The sequence below is a fragment of the Pan paniscus genome, chromosome 2 (assembly GCF_029289425.2).
Source record: "Pan paniscus chromosome 2, NHGRI_mPanPan1-v2.0_pri, whole genome shotgun sequence".
Taxonomy (NCBI): domain Eukaryota; kingdom Metazoa; phylum Chordata; class Mammalia; order Primates; family Hominidae; genus Pan; species Pan paniscus.
Genome location: NC_085926.1, coordinates 187,663,182 through 187,675,408, shown reverse-complemented (window position 1 = coordinate 187,675,408; position 12,227 = coordinate 187,663,182). Strand labels below are relative to the sequence as shown.

At 37.8% G+C, this 12,227-nt stretch overlaps 1 protein-coding gene across 5 annotated transcripts in view; it reads right to left on the bottom strand.

The window, feature by feature from the left end:
- Positions 1-12,227, bottom strand: part of TP63 (tumor protein p63) — a 300,635-nt gene that overhangs the window by 87,558 nt on the left and 200,850 nt on the right. For all 5 annotated transcript variants that reach the window (XM_055110786.2, XM_055110784.1, XM_055110783.2 and 2 more), the window contains one exon: positions 792-1,046. In XM_055110786.2, coding sequence (XP_054966761.1) covers positions 792-1,046 — 255 coding nt within the window. The remainder of the gene's footprint in view (positions 1-791; positions 1,047-12,227) is intronic.

Below are 12,227 nucleotides of genomic sequence, written 5' to 3'. Positions count from 1 at the left end.
AAAGATTTTTTAAAACAATTTCTTTGGACTAATTCTTGTATCTTCCTAATTTATGAAAAGAAAATTCCATGCTTCCTTAGAAAACTTATATGCAGAAAGATTTTTCTTTAACAATTTCTTTGGACTAATTCAGGGCTCTGATATGTCTATTTAAAGGCTTTCTTTTCGAAAAGAATGTTTCCAAATTAAATAAATATATACATATCAATAAATTATAATTCACTGATAAATTATAAATAGTAATTTATAAGACATTATACAATTTACTGATAAATTATAATTTATTGATACCTACATGTATAAACATATTCATCCTTCCTTCATAAATGGGATTTTATTTTCTTAATTTTTATAACACTATATTTATTATTTTACTCAGTTTTTAAAATCACACCTTAATGTGACACTTACTTCTTTACAAGAATGAGACTGGTAAACACTTTCACATTCTGGAGACTGTAAACACATATCCCATGATTATGATACTTCTTGTTGGCACAGCGCTCTTCACTTTGCCATAAACTTTCACATACAACAGTGTGAAGCAGGCAGGAACACACTGACTGAAGTTGCCAGGAGCTGGCTAGAACGCAGACGTTTGGTTCCTAAATTGGGACTTTTCCCACTAACTGGCACTTTCTCTCTCTCTGGTTCAGTATTAAATATTCAAAGACAAATTTTCCACCATGAACATGGAATCGCTAAACTGGGAAGGGGGAGAAATCCCTGGGACGTGGTGAAGCCCATCCTTGGACTTGGGGGTCAGGTATGTGCGTGCCCGCTGCTCTTACCGTCCAGGTGGCCGACTTGGCGGTGCTCGACTGCTGGAAGGACACGTCGAAACTGTGCGGGCCTGGGTAGTCGGTGTTGGAGGGGATGGCGGGTGATGGCGAGAGAGCATCGAAGGTGGAGCTGGGCTGCGCGTAGGGCGAGGGCGCCGTGACGCTGTTCTGCGCGTGGTCTGTGTTATAGGGACTGGTGGACGAGGAGCCGTTCTGAATCTGCTGGTCCATGCTGTTCAGGAGCCCCAGGTTCGTGTACTGTGGCTGCAAGGACACCCAGAAACCCCAATATTAGCCGCTGAAGCCACAGATCATTGCTCCAAAAAAAGGCATCCATGGGTGAATGCATTCTACAGAGATGGACCTCACGTCGGAAGCACTTCACATTCAAAGTAAAACCATTGATTTTTGGTAAACAGAGAAAACAAGAGAAGTCTGAGCATGTGTGTGTTTGTAACGGCTTTTCCAGATCACTCAGCAGCTCTATGTGCCACCTCTGGAGACTGACTTCCTACAGAGCATTTGAAAGTAGAGTATATGCTTATTCACAAACTAGGCAAAACGTTCCCAGTGCTCAGTAGCTGCTTAGGAAGTCTTTAAATAAATACTGCCTGTTATTCCATTTTGAGGTTGTTGGTGGGGGTTGGGGCGTGTTACACAAAATGAGAAAGACCACTTGATAGGTATGTTCCAGAGGGGATTTAAGTGTTAAATTGTTGCATGGGGGCAAAATCAAATGACCTTCGAATTTTCTCTTAATCTTGCAATTCTACATTCTGTCCCAGAGTACCAAGAGTGTACCACCCAGCACCCTAAGGACTGGTTTCACAAAGACTGGAGGATCATGGGTAGCAGGGTTAGGGACACCCAACTATGTATTTTAAAAAGTAACATGCTAGTAAATCATCCAAACTGGTCTAATTCTTTTTTATTTGTTCTTTCATTTTCTTAATAGAAATTTATTCTTTTCTAGAGTAGAACATTTGTAAGAGAAATACCAACTACTTATGAAGAAAATTCTATGGTCAATATAATTCAAAAATACATTAGCTCATGTATTTCCTTCTGCCAAATGTTTTTATGTCTTCTATGTGAATGGGCCCAAGCACAGAGTAAAAGTACTCAAGAACATATTTATGAAAGAATAAATTAATTTTGCCTCATTTACTCTACAAAAAACTTGACTATATTACTATCGGAGAGGTAGAGCATTTGCCCTAGCATCCGCTAACACAATGACTGGGGCTTTCGGTGCTGAATCTTCCGGTTCTGACTTCAGGGCTCTGTCCATGCCATCAAAACTGTCAGCCTGAGTAGGCAAATCAGCCTATCATCATTTCTAAACCTGAGCCAAAATGAACAAAGGGGCAACCAGCTTATGGTACAGTTGTTTTTCCTTTGTAAAACCTTCCAACACATAGAAATCTTGTTTCATCAACCTAATGAATGAGAAAAAAAAAATCAAAAGCAAGATTAAGGCAGTCCTATTCGTACATATTTTATAAAGGAAATAGGCCTAGCTCTTCAGTTGAAATGTAACTGAGAGTCCCAGATTAAGTAAAACTATAGAGAAGAACAAACTTACAAAGAAATAGGAGCTAGGCTTATCTTTTTAAAAATTTCAAACTTTTAATTATTTTATTGAACTTTTTTTTTCCACAGGGGGAGGAGAAGTGGGCTTTGCCATTCCATTCAGTCCAGGAAGCATTTGTCTAAATGTTAATAGTCACATGCTCATTCCATTACATTCATGCATTCGCATTCCACTGCCGAATGCCATGTCCCCATTTGCTCTTCAAATAACTATTAATCTCTTTACACTTATCCCCATGCTGACAAGAGCAGCTGTTTGTCTCGCCTTCTCTCTCTTCTGACTTCTATAGCTGCTATCCACCACTTACCCACCATCTTCAGCTTTCTCTCCCGGCAGGTGTGGCCAAACTGCAGGTAAGACAACTAGGGGACAAAAAAATAAAACCTCAGCCCATATAAATGGTCCACACCCCGGCTGAACTAAAGCTCTTAGGTATCCAAGCCTGAGGCAACAGCCTCGGAAGGGGATTGAAAAGATATTCTTTGTGTTCAAGTTAAGGGTCAGTATACAAAGCACTCTTGAACGTCCTGTAGGAATCAGATAATGCTCCCAAAGGCACGTGCCTCCCTACAGCAGTACAATTAGGGAGGCAGCCGTCCCTGACAAAAAGGACAAAGAAACTCACAGCACTTTCTCGCAGGCAGTAAAATGCCTGCTGGGCCACCCACTTCCCTCCTGCTTCTAGCTACACAGAAGGAACCCCAGCTAACTAATTGTGGGCTTGGATGAGAACAAAGACGCATGGGCCCCTTGATTTTTTTTTTAACCCAATATAAACGAAGAAAAAAGTTTTGGGACCACACTTTAAAAGCCAGTGAGCAAACACTCTTCAATTCAACAAGGACTTACAAAAAGGGACAATTCCGTGTAAGGGGCAAAAAAAAAAAAAAAAAAAAAGTGTTTGCTTCTGTTGTTTATTGGGTGGGTTCTGAACAGCAGGAGATCCATGTCCAGCGTGGTTTGGTGAAGGCCCCTCTCCCCAGGGGGGTAGCAGGAAAATGTCCTTGACTTGGTGAACTTGGTCTGCCTCTGAGCCACCTGAGGAACCTGTGTTTTGAGCCAGGGTTTTTGGCCTTGAGGCAACATTTCCTCAGTCTCCTTTTGCAGTTCAAAGTATACGGTGACTCTGCTGCAATACTTTCTTCCTTCAAATCCTGCCATTGTTTTGTTGGCCTGCAATTAACAGGACCTCAAAATAAGCCATGCTCCTTTGCACACTAACTGGCCTTCCTTCCTATTTCTCCTTGTGACTGGGCCTGGGCAAGGCTGGCTAAGGCTGAAGTCCTCCCAGGCTGTTCTTCCACTGTCCTGAAACAGTGTTTGGTGCCAATAAGCCATGCTCCTTTGCACACTCACTGGCCTTCCTTCCTATTTCTCCTTGTGACTGGGCCTGGGCAAGGCTGGCTAAGGCTGAAGGCCTCCCAGGCTGTTCTTCCACTGTCCTGAAACAGTGTTTGGTGCCATATAAGGCCAAGGGTAAACAAGCCTGATCTAGGCACTGCTTTATCCTAGGACTTCACCAGTGAAGTTAATAAAACTTACCTGACTAACTTGAAAGTTGGTTCCCAGAAAATACATTTCTGATTTATAAATCTCCTATTATGCTCATATGACATTAATAATTATCTGTCTTTGATGATGTGTTTAAACTGAGCAGCAGAAAATACAGAGGCCATACTTTCTGGGAAATTTTAAAGGAAGAAATCATTTTTAATGAGATGAAAATGTTTTAATGAATAAGAAAAGCTAGTGACAATTTTGAGAAAGGGTTTAGGCTGTATACTGCTATATAATTTCTTAAGTAAACTGATTTTATGGATATTAAGAAAAAGAAAGGGAAAATTCCATTTACTGAGGAGTCACAAGAGTCCTTTGGAATGATAGAAAGACTGAACCATTGAGAAGCAACAAAGAAGCAGAAACTGTATTTCAAAAGTCATGAATAGCAATGTGGGTACTGACGGGTCTACTTTTAGGCGTCATAGTTTTAAATCATATCCAGTCCCAAGGGAGATTTTGTACGTAAGAAAAACAAGATTTATCCTCAATTAATATAACATAAAGGTATACTTCTTAGGATTGATGAGAAATCAGCCTACTACACAAAATCAAAGTGGGAAAACACATTTCAGTTGAAACGCTTCTCAAGTAATACTTTACAGAAATATAAGCCAAGTAGTATACTCCGTTGTCTTTTCCTGGAAAGCGTAAAACTGACACTACTAACTTTGAATGTTACTTAAAATGAACAGAAACAACAACAAACCCACCAAAGTCAGGACTGAATGACTGGAAATCCATTTACATACTTTTCTTAGTTTATTAAAAATCAATAAATTCATTCTTCAGAAGTTAATTTTTAAAATATCTAGTTTAAAGAAAATATTCTTATTCACTTATTCCTTTGATTTAAACAAAGATCGCGTGTGTTAACAGGGTACAATTGGAGGCCAAGGGCTGGCCATTATAGTCAAGAAGAACAAGTGTTACCCAGACAGGTCCAGCAAAACAATTTGTACAATTTGTAGTGCTCAGTGCAAGATGAAAATGCAGAACCTCTTGTTCATAGATTAAGAATTTCAAAATGATGATAGCAAAGCATTAAACAAAGAATGGTGCTTTTCTAAGATAGGGCCCTGTGTGACCAATTGCAGTTTTTATGCCCATGAAGCTGTCCCAGGTCAAGTGAATAATATCTATCCCTTATTTTCTATCACAGCAAATCTGGCGGGGTAAAGGGAGCAGTACCTCTTGCCTTATTTACAGCCAATAATTCCATAACAGAGGAGAGAAATGTGTAATATGCTGGGATGTTAATGCAATGCTTATTGACAATGACAAGTCAAAGAGTCAGTGTCAGAGATTAGAACACTATACTTTCAGATCAGCCATAAAAACGGCCCTTGGAAGAACTCCATAGAGCCCCCATGTCCCATATGCATGTATTTCTTAGGTAACAAAAGTTATTGGCGTATCTGAAATGAAATAGGAAGCAGGTTCTCCCCTTCTAAACACAAGGCATCTTGACTTTGGAATAACCTTAACATACCCTGCAGACACCCAAATAATGAGTGAATGGAAACATTATATATCTATCTCAGCATGTCTGAAAAAAGAGGCAGTATTCTTTCCATAAAACATAAAGGCAAAAATGAACACAACTTCTGTGATATCTACTGTGAAACTTATAAAGTAAAATAATTTCCTGTGATTCCAAACAGATGCTTCATTTTCTATAAAATAACTTTGAAATAGAAGAATCACTGTTTGGACCCTGGAAAATGTATTTGTAGTTGTGATATATTCAGGTTCCTCACAAACTAGCTGATCTGATCACAGAAAGGACGAAGTACGCCTTGGTCGCATGGACTCGACATATTCCCTGCAATCATAGCACACCCTGAGGGCATTCTGAAACATACAGCTTGCATGGTAGGTATAAAGATACCCAGGAGCTGAATCTCAAACTGTTTTCACCATGAAGAAACAAAACTGTGTCAATATATATTGCTATAACTCAATATTAAATAATTGGATTTATATTTACTTAAAGTTGATGATGTAATTATTTTCCTATAAAAGTATTTAACATCAAAAAGAGATTCCAATGAAGCTATTTGACCAATGCAATAGAAATAGGTATTTACCTATAATTTGTGTTTTTGAAAATCTCTCTCCACCAATTTATCTGTAAAAGATAATTTTTTTTCTTTGAGATGGAGTTTCACTCTTGTTGCCCAGGCTGGAGTGCAAGGGCATGATCTTGGGTCACCACAACCTCTGCCTCCCAGGTTCAAGAGATTCTCCTCCCTCAGCCTCCCGAGTAGCTAGGATTACAGGCAGGTGCCACCATGCCCGGCTGATTTTGTATTTTTAGTAGAGATGTGGTTTCTCCATGTTGGTCGGGCTGGTCTCAAACTCCTGACCTCAGGTGATCCACCTGCCTCAGCCTCCCAAAGTGTTGGGATTAAAGGTGTGAGACACCACACCTGGCCAAGAGAATTTTTTAAAATGTCCCCTTTTTCAGATATTACTATCTATAATAGTAAATTTATGACACTATAGCAACAATAGTCAACAATATATAGTAAGAGGTTATTTAAAAAATGGGATAGGGACCAAATCAGGGGTAGAAGAGATTACTGTTGGGATATATAATCATTACTTATCTCGATTCAACCAGACCTTTGTTACAAGATACAACAGTATTCCCAAATTTCACTTGGAAGAACTTGTATTTATAATCCATGAGTGACTGTGGCTAGGGGATTGAACACACTTCAGTACTCCTTACACTCCTGTATGGATCCTAGTAATGCAAAAGAATTCTGAACTTAAACTTCTTTACATGGAGTCTAAGTCCCAACACTGCCACTAGCGTGCTGTGCACCTCTGGGCAAGGTAGCTGAACAACTTGTGGACCTTAGTTTACCATAATCCAAAGTCTGTGTAAAATTGAGGAGACTGAATTTGAGGATTCAATGAGAGGGATCTCCAGTTCTAACATTCTGTGACTTATGGCCATCCTCATCTGTGAAGCTACGTTAAAACAATGCTATAAGACCACATTCAAAACAGTTTTCTAAGGTAACTGTTCTCTCTCTATACAGATGTCCCTGACCAAACTTAGAAATCTAAAACATTTTAGGCAGCACATACAGTTTCCTCAGCTGATAACCACCTTTCACCTGAGGCTTCACGGAGGTGCTTTTATGAACATTCTACAGTCCCTCATGGGTAAAGAAAACAGCTTTACTTGATGACCCTGGCTTTAAAAGCATTCATTCAATTATACTTTAGCAGAGAGTACTACATTTCCATCCCCAAATATCAGCAGGATAGTGACTTTTCAACAAGCACTGCCTAAGGGAGACATACTTGTCATTTTTTCGTCTTCTGCCACCTGCCCCACCTCAGAGAATGATGGTTTCTTTTATGCTAGAATTAAACACAATTGACTTACACTGTTCTACTCCAGGTTAAGAAAATATATTGGTATTCAAACGTCAAATTAAAACACCATCTTTCCAACCGAAGAATTTATTTAGCATCACATTTTTCTCAAAACCAGATTTTATTAGGTATAAAATATGTCACTCATTTTGTTTTCTAAAATTATATAAAAAGTGAATACTTAATATATACTCATACAAAGAACAAAATATAAGAATAAAGTATTTAAACGCACCCAAAACTATCAAGACTGTAAGCAGAGAGTTCACTAGATGTCCTGTGTTCTGACACAAAGTGTCAAGATTCCTTTGAGTGCCAAGATTCCATAATTTAGGAGAAAGAGCTCTAGAAGCCCCAACGGCAGGTGAGACAAATAAATACAAAGTTGTCTGATCAGGTGGACAACAATGTCAACAAACATTAGACACAACATTTGAAAACACAGGAAGTGGGAAAGGTATTAAAATTAAAACTTGACCCAAATGCAGCTAAATTAAAATGTGTAGAACTCAATTAAGAAAAATAAATTTTAAAATTATATTATTTTAGTATATACTCCTATAATAATCATAACGACTCAACAAAATGAAAATCAGAAGGCATCCCAATTCTGAAAGAATTATTATCATTTTATGTCAAAGAAGTATCAAACTAAGCAGAAAGCAGGATAGAATTTTAATATTTAATAATTTTTAATTCTGGTATTAGGGGAAATATTCAGAATTTCAGTTTATTCCAAGTGAATCAAAATATGTTTGAAGAGATTTTCAATCTATAGCAATCAATATGTTTTCATAGCTCTATATAGCAGATATGGTAATATTAAAAGAAGAAAATACATAGTAATAAAATTCTTCAATGAATGTTAAGCCATCTTTATGTTAAGCATACCATACTGCCTTTAGAAGCTCAGCAGTAATGCATCCTTGGTTTTGAAAGTGAGTTTAAAAATATTTTTAAAATAATGTTGGTAGTATATTTGTCTAGTTCATATCCTAAATTGTGACTTAAAACAATGGGTGATTAAATGTGATTAACATTTTATCACAGAAAATAAGCTTTCGTTACCATGACATGAAACTGAAGACATATCAGTTTCAATAAAGTAATGGTGACTAACAGGAGCAAAAAATAAAAATAAAAATAAATTTTAAAACTCTGAAATCTACTTATCATCCGTCTTCCCTCCCCTCTATAAAAGAAAATGAGCGATTACTTCTACTATTATTAATTCTCTTACGGAGTTCTAAGTATGTGTCTTAGAGCGTTCAAGTGCTTTGCATTTTACTTATTTCTCATGAGATACATGGCATTAATATCCATGTTTTATAGATGAGGAAACTGAAGCTCCACAAGGTTAAGTAACTTGCCCAAGGTAGTGAGAAGAGCCTGGATGTCAAACCAGTAAATCTGGCTCCGGAACCCGCTTTCCTAAGTAGCTTTCATTCCGATTGCATGTAAATAGGAATCACTCACATTTCTGCCTGGAATTTTCATCTGAAAGTTACAATCAAGAAAAGCGCACCTCTTTTATTTGCTTTTTTTTTTTTTTTTTTTTTTACTCATTAAAGACAGGATATAAAAGTTTCCCCATTCTTAGTTAGAATGGGTATAATTGCAAAGGGTCAGAGACCCAACTCCTTGTAACTACCACTTGAAAGGCATTGCAAATCTGATCTTGTCACTCTCAAGCTTAAATTCCTTGAGCAGCTCCCTATTCTCCTAGAATAAAGGCCTCAGGTCTTTAACGTGGCCTGTGAGGCACTATTTGAAACTCTGCTCTGGCCAAATAGAACTTTCTTCATTTTTTTTAAAGGCTAACTCCTTCAGTCTTCAAGTCTTTTGCACATGCCAGCTGTTTTCCAATTCCTTGTTCAACCTTTAGCTCAGATGTCATCTCCCAGAAGTCTTCTTTGATTGTTCAGACAGATTATTCTCTTTTGTTCCACATTTTCATAGCACTTTCCATTTGTATCATATAATCATAATAGAAATTAACTATATGTATAAACTTTAAAAAATGTTGGTCTTCTCTGCTAGGCAATAAGTTAATGAGAGAATATATCTGGCCTGTTTAGTACTGAACCCCCAATACCTGGGATAATGGCTGAAACATAATAGATGCTCAGGAGACAGTTCTCAAAAGAATAAATGCAAAACACTTCAACATGAAAATTACTTGCAGAAAGTATCTCTTTTATTCTAATACAACTGATCATTTATTTTATCCTGAAGTAAGTCTGTGTCCAAATTTGATTCATTTCTTTATATGCTACTGTCAGACAAATGTTATAGTGCATCCCTAAATAATCTCTATGATCTTTACTTTTTGTTTAGCTTTGTCTTGGTAGGTGGGAATTGTGCTTTTAGCTTCAGCTTTTATGGGAACTAGTAGCAGAATAGCCAGTCCTGTCACTCACAATGCAATGAGTAATACTTGGTAGCTCACACCTAGCTGGGAAGTTTATTAATGAGCTTCTACTTCCTTAAAACAAACACATACACACTTTTGTGCCAAGGCAGTGTTTTTTAACCTGATGGTCTAGGTTTTGTTTCGAATGCATCTAGGTCAGCAATAAGAACCTATATCTTTGTGGTCATATAATTATTCACTTCCTACTGATGGAGCACATGGCCAAATGCAGGTTGCTTTGAAAAGAAACCACCCAGAAACAAGCTTAGAGAAAGACATTTAGTTTCTGGTAGATAGGCCACAAAATTGGTCCCTCCCTGCCTAATTTCCATGATTTTATGCCCAGTTAGCCAGAATTCAGTTTAGAATAAAGCCGCAATTAACAGTTTGTGATTGTATGTTTAAGGAACTGAGATTATAGTTTATCAGACTTATAAATCCTTTCTTGCAAATGATATAAATTTATGCTCCAATATAACAAACACTTAAAGGTTGAAACACTAGTTTTTATTTGCAACTGAAAAACTGAGGCTTGAAACAAGGAGTGTACTACTCAATCTTGTTAGGCTATAGGCATTCAAGCGGGGAACACCGTTTCATGAGTTCTAATTTGCTTTTGTTTGTCAAATTCTTTGCTGATTGCTACTTTTAAAATTATATTTGAGATAATTAAAGTTTTTAGTGATTACTTTGCAATTAGATATGGTGACCTATATAACATTGGAGTGCTCCTCTCAGCTGTCACTTTAACTGCAAAATAAAATTCAAGTTTTGAGCTACGCAGAAGACATGCCTTACTTTTGAAAAGACACTCGTCTTATTCATTTTATTCTATTTATCCTATTATAAAAGATATGAGCAAAACCAAAAGTTGGAATACCACGTTTAAGAGAAAAATTGCTTTGAGGTTTCTCAGACATCCTTTAGTGATAACACTATAGAGAATTAAAAGGAGAGAGCGTTTGCAAATCATCAAGCTTATTCACCCAGATCAAACTTCCCCCATCTCTGGTGAGGACAGAGAGACCTGCAGGGGATAAACTGAATCAAGGGAACAGTGCAGACACAGGTAAACACTTTTAAAAAGTGCCCGCAAAGCAAGATAAAAATCTAAGATTTTTTTTTTAATCAAACACATTCTCTGTCCTTATGAGTAATCAATTATGTGAAAGCAGCACATACTTTACACTAATCACTTGATACCATACAAATCATCTGCCCTGTCTTTCAAAAACTTTCTTGCTATTTAAAAGATAATGGAAATAATATTGGGCTTATTAAAACAAACAGCAAAAAACAAATGACCTGCAAGATGTGAAGGAAAATGACACAATTTGGTTTACCTGCAGAACATATAGATAGAAGAGGCTTGTATAATATGTGGGCTCGCTTTATTTATTTTTGTGCACAAGTCAATTACAAACAGCCTTTTAAGTATATACAATACACCATATATTCCTAGGTGAAGATATCCCTTCAAGCAACAGCAACAGATGCATGTCCTCATCACATTCAGGGAACATTACCGAGTGGCCCTGTAGGGGATACAGAGATAAGCATAACACATCCTCTACCCTCCCAGGGTCTTCAGTCAAAGGATAGAGAGGAAGGATCTGGTGCACACAGAGAGCAATGAGGAAGAAACAGAGTAAAAGAGTTCAGAGGATGGAAGTGTTATCCTGAATGGGGGAATCTGAGAGCTTTTTCAGGGTTAAGTTTCTCCCCAGCAGGGCTTAATGACTGGAAAGGATTTGACCTGGAGATAAATATGTGGGGGTGAGGTGTTGGAGCGAAGAAAGGAGGCAGAAAAGCCCTCTTCTCTGAAATCTCACCATTCTGATTTTCAGCCTTTCAAGCATTTTGGGATTGTCTGTTGAAATAATTTCCCAGGCCTGAGGCTTATGAAGAGCTTTCTGCCTCACCCAGTGTTACTGTTTCTCTTCAAGTGTATCTTGTGGAGTCCTCAACCTCAGTCTGGTGACAGAGTCTCACACGGTCTATTTAAAAGTAATCATGCCATTCCCCAAACACCTGATGTTGCCCTTTGAGAGGGTAATGGTTTTCCTTTTAATTCTGACTCCATCAATAGAGTGACACTAATCCAGACTGATTTGAGTAAACAGGGCATATTCCCCATTGTCTCTGTGATCTGAGAAAGAATAAACTTGAGAAAGATCACTGGCTGGGTTGGAAATGGCCCCTTTGGGTGTTTTGCGCAAGCTTAAAAGGAAAAAGAAAACGCCTGTACAGAGTTCTTTCCAAGGCAAGCTCACTTCGGGGGTGGTAATTCTCATAGGGGTATTATACTAAACTGCACCTATTAGTGGCTTTAGCACCAATAAGAAAGTAGAACTATTTCTTTTGTAGTGTTTCCAGCATAGCTGACAAGAGTGTTTCATAAATTTCCGCCTCTGGCAACACACCACAGCTTGACTCAAAATTCCCTCTTTCAGCTTTTATAAGGAAATCTTTTTGCCATTTAAGA